This window comes from Danio rerio, chromosome 6 (genome assembly GCF_052040795.2).
Source record: "Danio rerio strain M-AB ecotype USA chromosome 6, GRCz13ab, whole genome shotgun sequence".
NCBI lineage: Eukaryota > Metazoa > Chordata > Actinopteri > Cypriniformes > Danionidae > Danio > Danio rerio.
Genome location: NC_141026.1, coordinates 37,572,035 through 37,591,291, shown reverse-complemented (window position 1 = coordinate 37,591,291; position 19,257 = coordinate 37,572,035). Strand labels below are relative to the sequence as shown.

The 19,257-nt window shown below is 32.6% G+C and overlaps 1 protein-coding gene and 1 long non-coding RNA gene across 2 annotated transcripts; both read left to right on the top strand.

Moving 5' to 3' along the window:
- Positions 1–448: 448 nt before the first annotated feature.
- rgs5a (regulator of G protein signaling 5a) lies at positions 449–14,106 on the top strand. Its single transcript, NM_199962.3, is given in 5 exon segments — positions 449–653; positions 2,776–2,889; positions 6,489–6,550; positions 9,100–9,266; positions 11,681–14,106. Coding segments are annotated over 5 exon segments (549 nt in total). The 5' UTR covers positions 449–609; the 3' UTR covers positions 11,843–14,106.
- An 841-nt stretch (positions 14,107–14,947) lies between these two features.
- LOC147836421 (uncharacterized) lies at positions 14,948–17,931 on the top strand. The gene is made up of 2 exons (XR_015493913.1): positions 14,948–16,956; positions 17,342–17,931. It is a non-coding gene; the product is annotated as an uncharacterized LOC147836421 (long non-coding RNA).
- The last annotated feature ends 1,326 nt before the right edge of the window (positions 17,932–19,257 follow it).

The following is a 19,257-nucleotide window of genomic DNA, read 5'->3' as shown; positions in this document are numbered from 1 at the left end:
GTTAATGTAACATTTTAAGAGACTACTAAGTTTTGCTATTATTACTTTACTTTGACATTTTAACAACACGTTCATATCTGTAAATGTATGTGATAAAGTTGGATCCATCCAGATTATGATTACGTCAGTAAATAGTCATACTTAGTATAGCCTACAGTATATGTTAGTAAATTGACTCTCCAAGATGAAGCTAAATATTTATTCATGTTAAAACTAAAGCCTAAAATCCAATAAAGCATGTCAACTTATCCGATACTAAACAGATGTCAGCTTTACTTACAATAAAAGTAGTTAAAAAGCCTATGTTTTCATCGTAATAACTGGTTCAGGTTTCTGTTGCTAGGCATAGATACAGATCTAAAGTGCCGTGGACTGATGTTTCAGTTCTCTGGCAAGTCCAAAATTTCCTCTCTTGTGTTGATTATCTCCAGAGCTCTCACAGCTCTCCCATTGTAATTGCAAGCCAAGACTTGATTGGTTCTCGTGTTTTTGGCTTCAGGCCAACAGACTTTCTCCATATATTAAGAGGCGAGCAGGACGACGGCTTCTAAAAGAGAGAAGAGACAACAACTAATGGTAGTGGACTAACTCAAGTGAACAACTCAGAAAATGTGTAAGGGATTAGCTGCCCTGCCCCAGACATGTCTGGAGAGGTAAGATCTGTACAACATTTTAGCATGAATTACTAGTTAGACTTCATCCCATGCTGTGTCAGCTAAGTCAATTACTTTTAAAAACTGACAGCCTCCACTGGGATTCAGCTCTCATGTTTTGCAATAACTGTGTATTCTGGAACAGCTGGGAATGCTCAAAATGCACTCTGGTGAATTTTAAACATGTTATTTATTATTTGAGTTTCTTGGGTATCTTCTAGCTATGTTTTGAATTTATTGAACATTATTGTGTTTGTATGAGTGAGCGAGTATTGATCCTATTCATGATTTGATTTATTATTTGGGTTTAAAGTTGTGTTTTGGCTATTTTATTTCTAGCCATATTGTATTGGAGATCTGTAAGTTATTAACAATTGATAATTGTACATAGAGCAAAGTTTGATCAAATATCTTGGATTTTTCTTGCAATTTCTTAATTTTTTTTAAATTGTTTTGTTCTTATGATGTCTTAATTTTCTGAAACTAATTGAAAAACATTGATCAAAACATTGGATTTTATTTATCTTTTGTTTCCACTTACATTTCTCATATGCAGCATCAACCCTATTCTCATTTTACCTCAACAAACACGAACATTCCCAAGTGTTAACTTTGCTTAATCTCTGTTCAAAACAAGATATAAGAATTCATGAGAGCATAAAATAAGTTTAGTAATGAGAGCATTTATTGTGAATATTGAGTCATATTCTGATTTGTGCTATTGGCTCATTCATTGTGTCAACAAATGTTTATCACTGTTCTTGGCTTTGGGCTTAAACCTGGCCCGTGGCCTGGATCACTCATGAAAAGTCTATTTGTACATCAGATAGACAGCTTTAAGATGGCAACATGATGTGCTTTATAATGTTGCATTGTATAACTAAACCATAAAATCATAATTTTAATATGTGAAGCTGAGAAATGTGCACTGACGTCAGTATTTTTGTTCAGCAATAAATCTGCCTGTGGAAGCAAGATTCACAAAACTTTAACAAATCACTAAGATTGCCTGACGTCACTGCATTTGCTATCATCTAGGAGAAATATGTGTATTTGTCACAAAACTGTTTTATAAAAAGATATTGCATCTGTTCTTACTTGTAGTGAAATGGTGCACTGTAAAAAAAAAAAAAAAAAAAAAAAAAGATTAATTACTTTACCTAGAAAGTGAGTAAACGTGTTGCCTTAAAAGCAATGAGTTGATTTTACTTTCAAAAGTCAGTAAACCCATTGACTTAACTTAATTATGCACATAGTTAATAATTTTAAGATGAGTTTATACTGTCTTTTTAGTTTACTCTCTTTTTAAATACAGTTTGCTCTTTTTTAAGTAAAAGCAACTAATTATTTTTTCTAGTGTGTATTATATTTTGAAACTAGGTTAAACTAGGAACTACCAATTAACTTTGTTGTATTTTCAACATGCATGAAATTTATGATCAAAATAAAAAGTTTTATTTAATAACATGAACCTGAAAAGAGAAAATCCAGTAATCAGCTAAATAATGTGACACTTTAACAAATGACTGCTTCAACCAATATTTGGGTGGCAAATCGACAACCCCAACAGCTGTATTATAATAAACCTTCAATAATTAATACATATAATCCATATAACATATTAGGGTGGAAAATCAACTAATCCAACAGCTGTATTAAAATATGCAATAATTATTACATTTTATCTATTTGTTGAATTTGTGTATATTTAACACAAATTTGTGTTGCAAAAACCAAAAAACACAAGAAAAACATGATTTAAATGCATCAACAAAGACATATTACTCACTATGATTAGCTAATGTTATCAAATAAAACCTTATTATGAAGAAAAACCAACACAGTTCTGAATATGTTCTAAACATCTTAAACATTTGCTATTTTATCATTTGTCTAACTATTGTAATTACTGTACTGATTACAGCTACAACTAAGTCAATAGCATTAAAACCGTACCAGCCATGCCGTACAATAAAGTTTCATCTAGTAAATTCACTGCAAGCTTTAATAAAGCAAAACATAATTTGTTAAGTTTTTTGTACATCTAGGAAACTTTCTTTCTCACAATTAAAACAGAGTGCTAATGGTGATCTATATGTATTTGTGTTTGTGTTGTCTTCAGGGCTAAAGAGATCAAGACTAAATTGGGAACTCTGCTTCAGAAGCCAGAGAATTCCATCGACCTTATTATCCCCTACCAGGAAAAGCCTGAGAAGAAACCAGAGAAGCTTCAGAAGTGAGTTCCTCTTGGCTCCCTTCACTTTCCCTACGCCTCTCCTCATTTTTCCCCTCTCCTTTCTTCCTCTTTTGTTTTTTTCTTCGTTACTGATGAGGACTTCAAATCTGCACGTGTTTCCTCACATGCATCACTTACTCATTTAAACCAAAAAGTCTGTGTACACTAAGGGCCTCTTCTGACTGAAGTCATCATTCAGGTTTTTTCTTTCTCTCAAAATAGAGCTGAACAGAACTTTCTGCTTTCACTTAACCGTGGAAATCATCTCAGGATGATTGTTTGATGTTTTCAAACAATCATTCTGAGATGACTTCCACCTATAAGAGCTCTATTTTGAAGTATATTTTAAGGGTCTCAAAATGTGTAACCACTATACTGCACAATGGACAGACATAACAGAAACCCAGGTTTTTCCCATGCGGAAAAGTCTTGATTCTATAAGCATCATATATATATATATGTTTGAGATGTAATTTAATTGTCTCAAGTTACATTTTAGAAGCTTGTATTTACTGTACTGATTAAATTTTGAGGTTGTAACTTAGTAAAGAAACAATAAAGTAGCTCCCTACTCCCTGTATTTTAAGGCCCATTGTGAATTTTTCATGACGTATATATCAATTTAACAACCTATTCATCTATTCACATCCATAATTAGACAGATTATCAGATTCTCCAAAGGTTGAGGTGTGGAGGAAAAGGCTGAACAGTAGAGAACAAGTAATGGCGTCAGAAAAACAAAACACGGTACATCCTGTAATGGAAAAGGGTCTGTTTGTAATGTAAATTGTGTCCAAATTGAGCGTAAAAACATTTGCAGACCACTTCAGCTCCCTTTTTGCTTACGTAATGCCTTATGCAAGTCTTGTTAATAGCTTTGTATTTTGTCAGGCAGAAAAACACAACAAAAGATTAAGGATTCTAATCACAGGATAAGACATTGTGTAGAGAAACAGTAACTGTAAGGGATTTGTAAGTTGTATAAAACAAAAGACTTTTATTATTATTATTATTATTATTTTTTTTTTTATTTTTTTTTTTTTATGAGCCACCAACTATGGCAATTGTTTTACCATACAATAAAAGTACAAACCTTGGTGCTGGAAAATACCCATACACTAATCTAAAGTAGAAAAAATGTACTGTCCATATTTATATTTACATTCAAATAGTTTTGTCTAAAATGATATGTTGTGTATTCACCTTATTCTACACGTACGAGCGGGCGCAGCCATTTAAATGTTTTTGGCTCAAGACTTTCAGTTTCACTCATGTCCATTCATTTTTAGTTATAAAAACAGCTCGTTTTGGTGCTTGATGTTGCAAACTGATATTTTCTTATTATATTATTCTATTTTGTCTGTATAGTCTTGAAAACACTTGTTTGTAGAGCAAGTAGTTTGACCATTTTCTGCCGTTTACTATTCCTAGTCATTTCTCCCTTAAAGGCAGCTAAATGGGAAGTTTGAAAACAATCAATAAAACGAGGGCACTTCAGCATTGGAGAATAAGGTCAATATAACAGGGTTTTTGCAGGTTTCACCAAATTCAAGACTTTTGCAACCTTTTGAGGACCATCAAAAATGAAATTTTTTTGACTCATACAGTATATGGGTTAAACGCTAAGCCTTTTTTAATGCACCATCAAATTATTTATTTCTTAGCAACATATTTTAATTACTGTGTCAAAACTAGCAGACCTTTTTGGTAAAAGTTTTATTCAGATGTGTTGTCATGATTGAATGTGTGTTGCATTGTACGGGTAGTTTTGCATAAACAAAGTATAAAAATAAGACCCATTTAATATTATTTAAGACCTGCAAGACAATATTTTAGTGAATTTAAAACTTTTTCCGGCCTAAAATTTAGTTTTTGGAATTTAAGACATTTTAAGATTTTTAAGGCCCCGTGGACACCCTGATAAGAGTCAAAGTAATAATAAACTCAATCAAAGTGAAATAAACTTGACTATATAACACTATATAATGTAATGAAATTAACAATCCACAAAAATTGTAACAATTATGTCAAGGTTTTTGTGTTTCTAATCCAATAAAATTATTTAATAATGGCCATACATATATACAAGAATTTAGTATAACTGCATTGTACTAAAACGATATTAGTATTTGTGTGTTGAGATTTAGGCATGCTGCCAATGCCATTGCACTTTACAGTACTTCAAATGTAAGCATGGTAAACACATTAAGATTTTTGTTCATATCAACAAATATACACAAACATGATATCTGTGTGTGTCTGTGTCACAAAAAAATTTAATTCTGCCAGTTTTTACTCATCCTCCACTTCTCTCCACTTTTCTTTTTTCTTTTTTGAGTTTCGTTTTGTTTTCTAGAACACAAAGAAAGATATACTGAAGAGTGCTTGACAAAGTAGCCATTGCCATTGCCATAGTATTTTTGTTTCCACTATTGATTCCAATGGCTGTTTTTTTTTTTTTTTAATTAAAAGAGTTCAGATGTAAAAACTTCTGAAAGTGCCCTCTGAAGTTTGCCTTAAAAATTAATATTTTTCTCAGTCTGCTTTGTTTATGTTGAGATATTTCACTTTAAAGACCAAAAATTAGAGTAATTACTTATTCTTTGCCATAAAAGTGAAATCACTGAACATGATACATGACACAGGAACCTGAGTAAAATACTCATTTTAGAGAAAAATTTCAGACGACATTTAGAGGTTTTTACATCTAAACTCTTCTTAAAGAAGAAAGCACTCATAAAGGTTTAGAACCACTTGAGTGTGAGTAAATATTTAGCAAATTTTAATGTGGATGAGTTATACCTTTGATTTCTTTATGCTTCTCTCTGTAAATAAGACTCAATGACACTGTGATGTTCAGAAATCACGTAAACAGCATGTTGGCCATATATACAGTGGAAGACAGAATTAGTCCCCCTTTGAATTTTTTTCCTTTTTTAAATATTTCTGATGTTTAACAGAACAAGGAAATGTTCACAGCATGTCTGATCATATTTTTTCTTCTGGGAAAAGTCTTATTTGTTTTATTTTGCTAGCAGCTTTTAATTTTTTATTTAAATTTTTCAATAGTCTATACAGAACAAACTAGTCATTCATTAATTTATTTTCTTTTTTGGCTTAGTCCCTTTATTAATCCACAGTGGAATGAACCACCAACTTTCCACCACGTTTTTACACAGCGGATGCCCTTCCAGCCGCAACCCATCTCTGGGAAACATCCACACGCACTCATTCACACTCATACACTATGGACAATTTAGCTTACCCAATTCACCTGTACCACATGTCTTTGGACTGTGGGGAAAACCGGAGCACCGGGAGGAAACCCGTAGGGCGAATGCAGGGAGAACATGCAAACACAGAAACGCCAACTGACCCAGCCGAGGCTTAAACCAGTGACCTTCTTACTGTGAGGCGACAGTACCACCTACTGCGCCACTGCATCGCCAGAACAAACTATTATGTTTAGAAATGTGTTGAAAAAAATCTTCTCTTTATTAAACAGAAATTGAGCAAACAAAGGGGGCTAATAATTCTGACTTCAACTGCACTAAAGATAAAAATGTAACTAAATGAATAAATCTGCCTGTTTTGTTCAGGGCCACACCTGAAGAAGCAGCCCAATGGCGCGAGTCCCTTGATAAGGTCCTCTCCAACAGCTGTAAGTAATTGTTTACCTTCATAGCCATTTGGCTGCATCTTAACCAATCATTAGAAGGTTTGGTTTATCAAATGTCTCTGTAAAGCACATTATAAAATCTTGTTTATGTCTTTCTGGATTTCTATGGAGCTGCACTGATGCACTTGATTCGGAATGCGTAAACAACTTGCGCTTGAAGGGGCACATTAACCTTTAATGACAACAACGTTCTAACAGTAGTTTATATAGTCTATAAAAAGAAGACTCCTTTCTGAGTTACAAACACACTTCTTCTGAATGAGGACATAGCACACTTTGAGTGTTTTTGCCTAGATCTTGCTACAGAGGGGGAGAAAAGTAGCTCCATTAAAAAAAAAAAAAAAAAAAAAAGTTTTGAAACAACTTAAAAGAGTTGTTGGAATTTGTGATAGCTTTTGCTGTTGTTGTTGTTGTTTTTTTTCTCTAAGTATAATTTAACTTTAGTTTAAACTTTAAAATTCTATTTGATCTGAATGAAAAAAAATATGTATTGTGGTCAAGAAAACATATACATTGACACAAAGTAAAAATATTGGTTAACAGAGGCACTATAAATAGTATATATTTTTTACTTTAGTACAAAGTAGACAACTATTTTTTAACCTTAGATGAAAGTATAATCTTGAATAATAATCTAATAATAATCTAAAATATTTTTTTTAAAAAGAACTCTAAAAAATTACTGTAACTTGTTAATTAATTTACAATTTATTAATTGTTGTATTTAATAAATTATCCCCAAATATTGACTTGGTTGAAAAAAAAAATGTTTTTAATGTTTTTTATTATAATATTTATTCTGCCCATGAACAAAAATTACAGTGACTCAAAGGTGAAATATTGTTTCAATGAATTAAGTGCATTACATTGGTCTGACTCAAAATCAAAATCCAAGCAAAGCTGTACATTGGACTAAACCATAATAAATATGGAGCAAAGCAGAACATTATGACTAAAATTACAGTCAGTTAGTTTTCATCTATTTGACTACATTTTAGTTTTGTCTTCTTTTATCAGCAATATAGCAATTTTCATTCATTAGTTGAGCAGACAGAGGATACGTGTTCTTAGTTGTTAGTCACATGACTAATGTAGAAAAGAAGTTTCTGTTTGCTTCAAGCCATAGGCAACAAACATTTTGATATTTTCATTGACAAATAAACACTTTTGATTGATTCTCAGACATTGACCCTTGTGGACAGTTGGTTAAATCTTCAATGATTAAGGCTGACAAAATAATCTACATCAGTTTGGAAGTCATCATCTAATTGGTTGAAGTCTACATTATTTCTAGGAAACAAATCTGTCGTGTTGATGAATAGTCGGTTTGGAAGCAAACACACCTGATGTCAATCCCTCTTGTGGAAAAACAAAGCTGTCATGTTTACAACTCTGAAAATGAGCCCCTATTAGTATAAAAGAAATACATTTTCACAGTATAAACTTTTTAAAATGAGTCCAAAACATTTGCTTGAGGCATAAGTTGTAAACAACAATGTGAATTTGTTATTGGTGAGAATTTTGTTACCTGTTCATTTCTCTAAATATGATGCTGAAAAATAAATGACTGTAAAAAATACAGGTTCTGTAACATGAAAGAATTGTTTTTGCCAATTTAAATAGATTTAAGATGAAACAAGCTGTCCCCAAAATTTTTAAGAATTATCTTGTTTCAAATAATTTTAAATAAGTAGTTTCAACAAAGCATCAAATGTAATTTGTAGAGTAGAGTTGTCAGTATTATGCCGATTGCCAATGAAAACTGTGATAAGAGTCCAGAACTTCTGAAGTCAGTCCATAAGATGTAGTCATCTTTATTTTTTACCTTCTTGTTGTAAGTAACCATAGGTAGTGAATCTGTGAAAAAAGATAATAAGAATGATGAAACGTGTTACATAATGTTATGCATTTGCTTCTGTATAGTGCCATTGTAAAGTGCAATCTCTGTCTGCAATAAATTATCATTTAATTACGTCAGATCTTTACAAACACAAGCAAACCTATGAATGAACAAAAAGCCAAAAAGACCATTTGTTCACAAAGAAGGATTGCATTAAATAATGATGGTGTTCCAAACAGTTACTCATTCAATTATTTGTTTCAAAGCCTGTTTGTTATGCATAATTGTAACAATTTTCCTCAGGGGGGAGGGGGGTCTGCAAATATATGTTGGATTTAAATTTAAGAGCATTTCTTTTGTCTGTTTGGTACAATCAGTTTCATACAAACAATAAGAAGTCTTAAAATAAATCTGCATTGAATAGTGCATAATTACATTGATTAATTCACAGGGCTGAATCAGGTGGCACTTGAATGCCACTTGCTGTTATACAACAGGAGCTGGAGAGGGACTGCATTAAGGACTGTGCGCCTCAGGCGTGCAGGGCTGTAATGTTTGGATAAGGATTTTAAGAGCCGGTGGGACGTGGGCTTCCGGTGGCAGCCTGTCACCAACACATTAGTACACGAAGAACACACAAAGCTGTTCTCACTCCCTAATAGCTTTTCCACATTTTTATTTTATTCCGTAGATGGTCTGGCCACCTTCAAGAGCTTCCTGAGATCTGAGTTCAGTGAGGAGAACATAGAGTTCTGGGAGGCCTGTGAGGACTTCAAGAAGACCAAGAACCCTCTGAAAATGGCCACCAAAGCTAAAAAGATTTATGAGGACTTCATACAGACCGGTGGGCCCAAAGAGGTCTGTTTGTTTTGTTATTGATTTTTGTGTGTGTGTGTGCTAATCACACTCAGATTTCCATCAAAGATTTCCAGAAATCACATTGTTTCATAGGCAGAAGGAAACAGAACTCTGCCAGACAGTTTACTCGTGTATTGTGAAAATATATTTTTCATATCAGTTGTTGAGATCACTGTATAAACACTGCGGCTCATGCTCTCACCCCCTAAAAGTCCCAAAGGAGCTACAAAAACTTGATGTGATGGAGTTTCTGCATTTTTTTAAAGGGAAATAAACTACAGTAAGATTAAAAATATATTGACCTCCAAGACATCAAAAAAGGTTTTAAGGTTACATTACCATAGATTTGCATTCATACGGTTAAGTAGTCAACATTTCTAAACATTAAAAAAAGCATATTCGGAATGTTAGAAAAACATTCATGAATATACTTTGCTTAAATGCTTGCTAAATATTTTTGATAGCTGTGATTTTACATCTGAAATATATCTTGAAATATATCTTACTGACCGTACATTTGACATGTCTGCATCTTGAGTTGGATATAACTTAATGAAAATGTTGTTTTTTACTATAATAGCAGTCAGGTCACTTTTCTATCATTTTTCTAACAGCCAGAAGGTTGTGGGTTATAACCTTGTTCCGATTTAAAACTCACACTGTCAGTTTTACTAAACAATTGGAAAAATTATGTAGTAAACAGTCACGTTATTGAAAAAGATTTGTGTCAGGATGTTTGCACAGCCAATAGCTGAGATTTAAAGTGCTTGTTATGTAATGGATCTGTATGCGAGTGTTTTAATAAACATTGTGCAAGAGCTATTTATTTCTTAGTGACCATAATGATTTCTAAAATCAATAAAATGCACTTAACATTTTATACTTTGCTTGTCTCTTTCAAACCACTAGATTTTCCTCGAGGGCAGATAAACACTTTAATCATTTAAAATATGACAACTCTTTGATGAATCACTTTTTCAAATATTTCTGTACTAATTAAAAATATACACTACCGGTCAAAAGTTTTGGGTCAATAGGATTTTTTAAATATTTTAAAATAAGCTTATCATGCTCATTAAGACCGCATTAATATAATCAAAACCACAGTAGAAATCGTAAAATTGTGAAATATTATTGCACTATAAAATAACTGTTCAAAAGTGGTTTATAATTTAGTTTAATAATTTATTACAGAGATTTTAATTATGAAATTTCGGTGTCATTACTCCAGTCTTCAGACTGATGATCCTTCATAAATCACTCTTATCTTAATTATTATTATTATTTTACCTTTTTATTATTAACATTATTATTATTAATTGTAACAGTAATAAAAGCAATAATGACTGAAGTAATAATTTGTAACTACATACAATAAGAAAGTAGTTATTTAAAATGTTAATACATTTTTTACAATTTATTTACATTAAATAAATGCCGCCTTGAACAGAATAATTTTCTTTAAAAAATATGAAAAAATGACATCATATATATATATATATATATATATATATATATATATATATATATATATATATATATATATATATATATATATATATATATATATATATATATATATATTTCAGCATTGATATCATAATGTGCACATCTGCAATAGTTACATCGCAGGGTCTGCAATGTCAAATCAGGATTATAGTTTAGCAGGTGTGAAAACACATGATTAATAAATGAGTAATTGCAACGTTTAACAAAGTCACACAAAATTGTCATTTGCATGTGTTTTAAGGCCTTTCAAGCCAGTTTAAAGCATTTAAGACATAGGAAATTAACATTTTTGTAACTTCAAGAAAGATGTATTTATGTGCAGATTACACAGTGTTATTTTACATTCCATTATTTAATTTATCTCCCTGAATACTGTTAAACTCCCAGAAAAAAAACACAAGACATTTATTTTATTTGTAACTTTGCTTTACTGTATTTATTGTCGCTTGTGATTTAGTTTATTAAACTTTATGCAGATGCGCTCTTCTACAAAATCACCTTATCATCATCCAAAATAGTCCTAAAGTTCTTCATTATTTTCATATTAAGCTATTCTTTTCAGGAGTTAAAGTTTTACTCTATATGATAAAATGCATTGCAGAAAAATAAAACACTGCAATGTAAGTTTTTTCCAATATTGTGCACCCCCAATATATATACACACATTGTGTGTGTGCGTGTGTGTGGGAATCCCACACACAGGGAATCAATCCAATTGGCCATTTGCCTGTGCTTGCATTAGTTTTCTATTCTAGTCTTCACATTACAGCCCCCCTAGAGTTCTCACACACTGTCAAAATTGACATAATGTGTTTCTAACTCATTTACATTTGTCCAGTTTTCTGCACGTTGTGCAAGACAGATTTTCACACATCTTATTATGATCACCAATTTCATTCCTTTAGGTGAATATCGACCACTTCACCAAAGACGTGACTCTGAGAAACCTGGTGGATCTTTCTTCCTCCACCTTTGAGCTGGCACAGAGCCGCATCTACACCCTGATGGAAAAGGACTCGTTCGGCCGATTCCTGCGCTCTGACCAGTACCAGGAGCTGCTCAAGTAAACCCACTCGACCAGCAGCAGAAAGACTTCACACATTTAACTCATAAAAAAAAAAAAAAAAGAAAAATACTTTGAGCATGCAATTTTTGATGTACAAGCTGATTAACAATACCGCATCTGTTTATTTGGCACAACTGAAAATGCAATGCAAGCTCACAGTAATTTGTAACTTTTTGATTTAGTGGCTAATTTGTACGTAAAATAGTTATGACTCCTCATGAGATCGAAAAGAAAAACAAAACATATTGTTTCAGCATCTTCCCTCAGCTGAATGAAATGGCCCCCTGCTGACAAGAACATCTTGCCACAAACTGTTAAATGAATGTAATTCCTGCCCAGTGCTCTGAATGTCAAGAACTTCAGTAAAAGAAGAAAAAGATTGGGGTTTAAGGGTTATAATACACACTGATGAAATGTTATCTGTCATTAGCAAGCAACTAATTTGTATGATTTAAAGTTTTTTGAGCGCCTCAAAATCTTGACATTCTCTATTAATTCTGTACATTGTCCTGATAATTGGAGTCACACTCTTTTCTGACCCCTGTAGACTAAATAAAGACCAAAACTGGTCCCTACTTGTAATTTATGGCTTTTCAGATTAAGAGCAGAGGTGGTTTTGTGTCATTTTTCTTTAATGAGGACGCGCTGACCTAAGCGTTTAAGCATCATGTTTATCAAAAGGAAGAGGCTGGGAAATGGAAATGGGTGGGAATGAGTGTGGGCTGTTTTTTTTTTTTTTTTTTCTTGGAAACGTCTGTGTTAATATAAAAAATGCCCAAATGGTGTACCGAAAGACGATTTGGGGAAACAACCCACTTAGTATTGAAAGCGTCACTATAAGTCAATGCTTACAAAAAAGCGTGACATGTTAAGATGCGCTCCAGTCTATGGGAACTTGTTGTTTGGGTTACCGCTATTGAAAGTCGCTAAGATGGGAATATCAAGTAGGAGGGAAACTATATAAAGCACTGGGCACATCGTTTTTTATTCTAAAGGCAATGTTTATTCCCATGCCACTTTAAATCCAAAACACATTTCGATTAAGTCATGGAAACCCAAAACATTTGAGCGAGCATTTATCACAATACATTATATACAGTATAAACACATTGTAAGACATATAAACTATTATTCTAAACAAGAGTGATTACTGCAAAATGTTATTACTTTAGATTAAGTGGCCTTAACTATTGGGTACTTGCATCAAAAAATAAATACAATGTACTTACCGTGTGCATAATGTATTGCAGAACACCTCTGGTGGGATATGGGTATAGGAACATGTTTGGTAGTATCGGTAGGTTTAAGGCTGGTTTGAGGTCATTAAAGCTAATAAAAAAGGTAATCACTGAAATTAATTACAGATGTAATTAAATGCACATTTATAATCAATCAAAAATACAATGTAAGAACATGTAATTTTACAGTAAGTACATTGTAACAACTAATTAATCTCAGTTTAAGTATACATATCAGTTAAGGCCACTTACATAAAGTGAGACCATGCTATTGATGTTGTCATACAGTATATTATTTGCTCTTAGAATCATAAGTTGTTAGAAGTTTGTGAGTTATTGCAATATGAGCTGCATATGTAACCCACGAGTGTGATGTTCAGTGTCAATTTGCATGTTTTTAAACTTAAAGTGTGTTGCACAGACACTTATACTCTTGCATGTGTCTTTATCATATTGTGTTTAGCCATATCACTAAGTCTAATAACATTCACTCATACATGAGCAGTGAAAGGTGCTTCTGGAGGTCCTTACTGATGTCCCGCAAAACAAAATGTTAGTTCTCTGCAGGACAGGATTAGTTTAATGTGGTTATTAATTACTGGGAATCACCAACATGAATAAAATGAATTACTTTGATGGGAATCTTAAGAGCAGAAGTAGAAACTCTGTTGAGTAAAATTTGTTTATATAAAGTTAAATTAATTTAGAAAAAAATAATCATTCAAATATATTATGAAATAACATTTGTGAGATGCAAATATCATTTAAAATGTATTATTTCAGGGTGGGGATTTGGTAAAATTGTCAGTAAGGACTGACAGAGTACCTCACTTATATAAAAAATCTGCATCAAGTTATATATGCATGTATGTTTGCAGTTGATTATATAAAATCCATAACCACATTGAAGTTCTGAAGATTATTTATTTATGCTACTCAGATGTACATATAAGCCATTTTCAGCATTTGTTTTTAATTTATTCTTGCTTGTCTGATTGTTTCATATTCAATTTAAAAAATACCAAGATAAGAGTTTGTGTCTTTTCTGTTCTTTCAAAAAAAGGAGAGTCTGAACAAAAGTCTTTTATACTCTTTAAAGTTATTTTTTTTAATAATTTAATAATGTAATGTAGTTATTACATTACATTTACATGACAGCATAAAAAGTGTGATGAGCTTATTATGTTATATTATATTATTCATTCATTCATTGTTCATTTTCTTTTCGACTTAGTCTTTTTATTAATCTGGCATCGCCACAGCGGAATGAACCACCAACTTATCCAGCATATGTTTTTTTTTTTTTTTTCTCGAGAAAGTTTGTTTTATTTCAACTCGAATAAACGCACTTTTTAATTTTAAACTTTACATTTTTTGTTTTAAAAAAACAAAAACATTTTAAGGTCATTTATCAATTATTAGCACCTTTAAGCTATGTATTATTTCATTAGTCTAACAAATACTGGTTATACAATAAGTTGCTTAATTACCCTAACCTGTCTAGTTAAACTAATTAACCTAGTTAAGCCTTAAAATATCACTTTCAGCAGAATAGAAATGTCTTGAAAAATTACTAGTCAAATATTATTTAATGTCATCATGGCAAATAAAACAAATCAGTTAAAAGAGTTGTTAGAGCTGTTATGTTTAGAAATGTGTTGAAAAAATCTCTCAGTTAAACAGAAATTGGGAAAAGAAATAAACAGAGGGCTAATAATTATATATTATATTATAACATAATTATTTAATCATTATTATATTATATTATATTATATTATATTATATTATATTATATTATATTATATTATATTATATTATATTATATTATATTATATTATATTATATCTTGTATATGTGCTATACAGGATATCTTATAACATATAGAATTATACAGTGAGTTGATAAAATATGCAGTAAACAATATCCATATAAATGTTTAGTCGATCATATAATCACATTATAATTGAAAGAAATGTGTCAGTCTTTTACCCTCACCACCTATTACCAACTAAAATTGTTATCTGTTTGTTGTCTGAACCAACCAAAAAATCCTCTCTAATACAGTATGTATATGAACAAAAACGAATTAGTAATTGTCTTTACCATTAAAAGCTAAATTAAAACGCATAAATATTTAGGGAGCTTTTTAAAATTTTTTGTGTTCCTCCTCTATAATTTTCTGTATCATCCTTGAAGAAACCACTTTGGTAAGCATGAAATTTCAGTAACTTTTAAATCCCCAGACAATATTGTTAAAATGCCAAATCTGAATAAAAAAGCAACTACTTCCTGTGAGGCATGATCTCTCAAAGCTTTCATTTCACCACTCGATCACAGAGTGTTTTATTCACAAAACCATGATATGACAAAGAGCATTGTTGAGAAGAGGATAAAGATACATGTAGAAACGACAGAGAGAGAGAGAGGGTGAAAAGAGAGTGAGGTGGAAAACTGAGACAAAGCAGATGTGTGATGAGAGGCTGCCAAAATAAACAATGTCATATGCAAACATGTTCGCATTCATTACCACTCTCATTCCTAGAAACAGTTGTATTTTTTTTGACTAAGGGTTAAAGCCGACATGCATCGGCTGGAATGTAAATACCATTTCTGCGTCCCATCACAAGGCACCCTTTTCCTAAATGCCAAAGAAAAGAGCATCTCCATTTCACTTTGTCCAGACTATAGGTCAAGATCACCAAAACTGTTCTTTATTCAATTGTTTTTATTTGTACTGCTCTTTTCAAACTACAACAGCAAGAAATATTTTCATTTAATTTAAACAGCGCACATCAATTTAAGCTGCCCTTAAAATACAATTACACAGGTCAAGCCTAATTTAAATTAAGGTAAAAAAGTACACTGGCCTGAAATAGTATTGAGACATTCTTGGACAGTTAAAAAATATTCACACTTAAATTGCTGGAATGTATGTTGGTATTATTAGTTACAAAATGTCAAACCAGCTGGCAACTGCAATGTGCAAACAAGTAATTAAGGAGCTTTTTTGGAACTTACAATACTTTCTGCTACAGCTTGTCACAAAAGTTTTGGATCAGTATTAAAGTATTATGTTCAACAATTTAGCGTTTATTTAAAACAATTTAAAACATTACTATGATTTCATTTAAAAATATTCATGGTACAATATAATGTAATTAGGTAATAGCAAATCTATGTGACACTTCAATGCTACATAGTCCTTTTGAAATTTTCACATTAAGCAAATAAAATTAATGAAACAGTTGTAATTATGACCAGTATTGAAAAAAAGTTGTTTCTGACTGTTCATTGATTCATTCTGTAAGGTTCAGCCAGTAAGTCCAATGATAGTATAGTGTCTACTGGTGGATAAAGGTTCACTGCATGTTCGGCCTTTCCATATTTTACATTTTTCTCGTTTATTTGGATTCCTATAACATCCTGAGTCTTGTGCCGGCTGAGTATACATTGTCTTAAGCACTAGCATGTCAGTCTTGGTCATTAAACAGAGGCGATTAACCACAATTCTAAAACAGCAGAACTCTACTTACTAAGTTTAGAATATTTGTCATGAGGTCCTCATAGATCTGGAATCTACTAAATTAAACAAAGCTATTTAATCTTACCATAATCATTACTTAAACTATTAGTAACTTTGAGTAATCACCATATGATTTAAATAGTATTATAAGTTTAAAGGTGAAGGCCTACCCACATTTAGATTGATTTCAACATTACTTTGTTGTTCTAAACAGAAAACCCCTTATTGCCCTTTTACAATCTAAGTATACTTGATTTAATGCCAATGTGTTAGTCAGAGCTCTAAGAACATCGTATAGTGTGCTACGTTGCTTCGTCTAATGTTTTAGTCCACTTCTAACCTGTACAGTGGCTTGTGTTGTTATGGATGTAACGTAATCTACGAGAGATAATAACACAAACTCTGTTTGAATAATTCAAAACATAATAATTTATCAGTCAGGTAAATGTGTATTATGCCAATTTATACAGTCAATTCAAAAACGATCAATACAAGAAATCAAATCATCAAAGATAAATCCAAGATTAAAAGATGAATACCTGACTTCAAAATATACATAACATGGAACATGACGTTCCACGAAATGGGCTGATCTGTGTAACAAAATCGAACGTTTAGAAACGTTCCCTTAAGTAGTAAATCCAAGAATCCTTTCGGGGAAAGGGGTGTGTTAAATAACAAAAAGCATTTGCATTCAGTGGAAGAGTTTCTGCCTATAGGAAAGGCACAGCCTTCGCAGTGTTTCAAAAGATACCTGAGGTTATATATTTATTGTTTTGGTTATGTCTATTTCTGAGGTAATGAGATTATTGTACCAGTCGCACTGAGATATTTCAAATGATATCAAACATGATAGATAAAGTCACTTGGGTTGATTTAGAACATTCAGACTTTGAAATGACCATTCTGTGTGAATAGAGTGAAAAGGGGCTGAGTAACCAAGGTGGGTTATGGGAGATGTTTCAAATGTAAATGGAGGAAAGGAGGGGAGCTGGTTTTCCCGCATTCCCACCTGGTGGGTTGTGAAGCCGATTGTCTCTGTGTTTTCAGCTCATGGTTGAATTGTCAAAGACATCAAAGTATCTGTGGTATCTCAAGTCTTACAATTTTTTTGATCATTCATTTATTCATTCATTCATTTTAAAGGGCACCTATATGCAGTGGTGCAAAGTATCTAATTACAAATACTCAAATTACTGTCATTGAGTAGGTTTTCTCAGGAATTGTAGTTTACTATTGTAATTTATTTTGTATTTTTTTTTAAATTTGTAGTTTTACTTTCCCTTGAGTACATTGTACTTGAGTACAATAAATAGTGCTGTATCTGTACTTTTACTCCACTACTTTCCATCAATCTGCTGTCACTACTTTATTTTTCCTGTCCATGGATATTAGAAAAACCAGTCTTGTAATTCCTGTCCAGCTAAATCACACATAGAAGGTAAATCACATCATAATGAACTACCTCAAGACATGACGATTTATATTGCAGCAAACTGTTTGGAAGCATTAAAAGTGTCCAAGATGAAGTCTAAAATCTTTACACACGCTGATCCAAAGTCTGCTTAGATGCATGTCACTGATAAGAAGATGACGGATGTTTACTGTATTTACTTAAACACCCAGCAGGCACAAGACATCAACATGACAACAGACTGATGTTGTATCCCAACGTCATGGGGACGTTGCATTTTGTTTGGAAATAAAAATCGGGTTGACATCAGATCCCAACGTCAGGCCAACATCAATGTCCAACGTCTAACCTAAAATCAATCAAATATCAACGTCTAATGAAAACCCAGGATCATTCTGAAAAGCAGTCCCGTGGACATATCTGGAGACTGCAAAATATGTCCCGGGAGGTACATATTTTTGCAGTTTTTGTTTTTACGAATCTGCGTGAGGCCGCTGTGCGCGCTTTTTTGCATCTCAAACGTTTCTCGCGTGCCCCGTTTGCGCCCGTGCTGTACTCACGTAAACCCACCAGAGGCCGCTGTCAAACGACCTTCCGTCTGTCTGTCTGTCTGTCTGTCTGTCTGTCTGAATGATAGAATGACTGACTGTGCAATCGGCCAATTGGCTGACCCACCCTCTTCCTTCCCTAAACCCAACCAATGACGATTTACAAAAGCCGTACAAAAACAGTAAAGCCCTCGTCTCATTTTTACCTCGTTTTCAGATTTTGACCACATTCTCACCATGTTATGAACTTGTTGGCTTTATTATTTGGATATTGTTTTTGTTTTCTTACCTGATTTCTGGAACCACTCTTCCCCGGACGTACACGACTAGCTAACCGGACCCATCAGAATATTTATTATACCTTTCTGAATCTGGAAAATTTGAGCTTTCATGACATTGTCAGAGCCATTGAGATCACTGATGCGTAAAGCCTCTCCTGTTAAGTCTCACCTCAGATAAACAGCACAATGACAGACAAAAATGAAGCAGATCTGTCACTACAGTAAGATCTTTCCCAATGGTTATTTAATATAATTGTTGTGAAGTTAATTCAAGCCTTTCTGCAATGATGAGTCACACACAATGTTGTTATTAAGTTAACGTGCATGTGTATACACACTTGTGCATTTAGCTTTGCACTGTTTTTGCATGGCAAACGTGACAGGATAAACTTTAGTAATAAATGTATAAAAT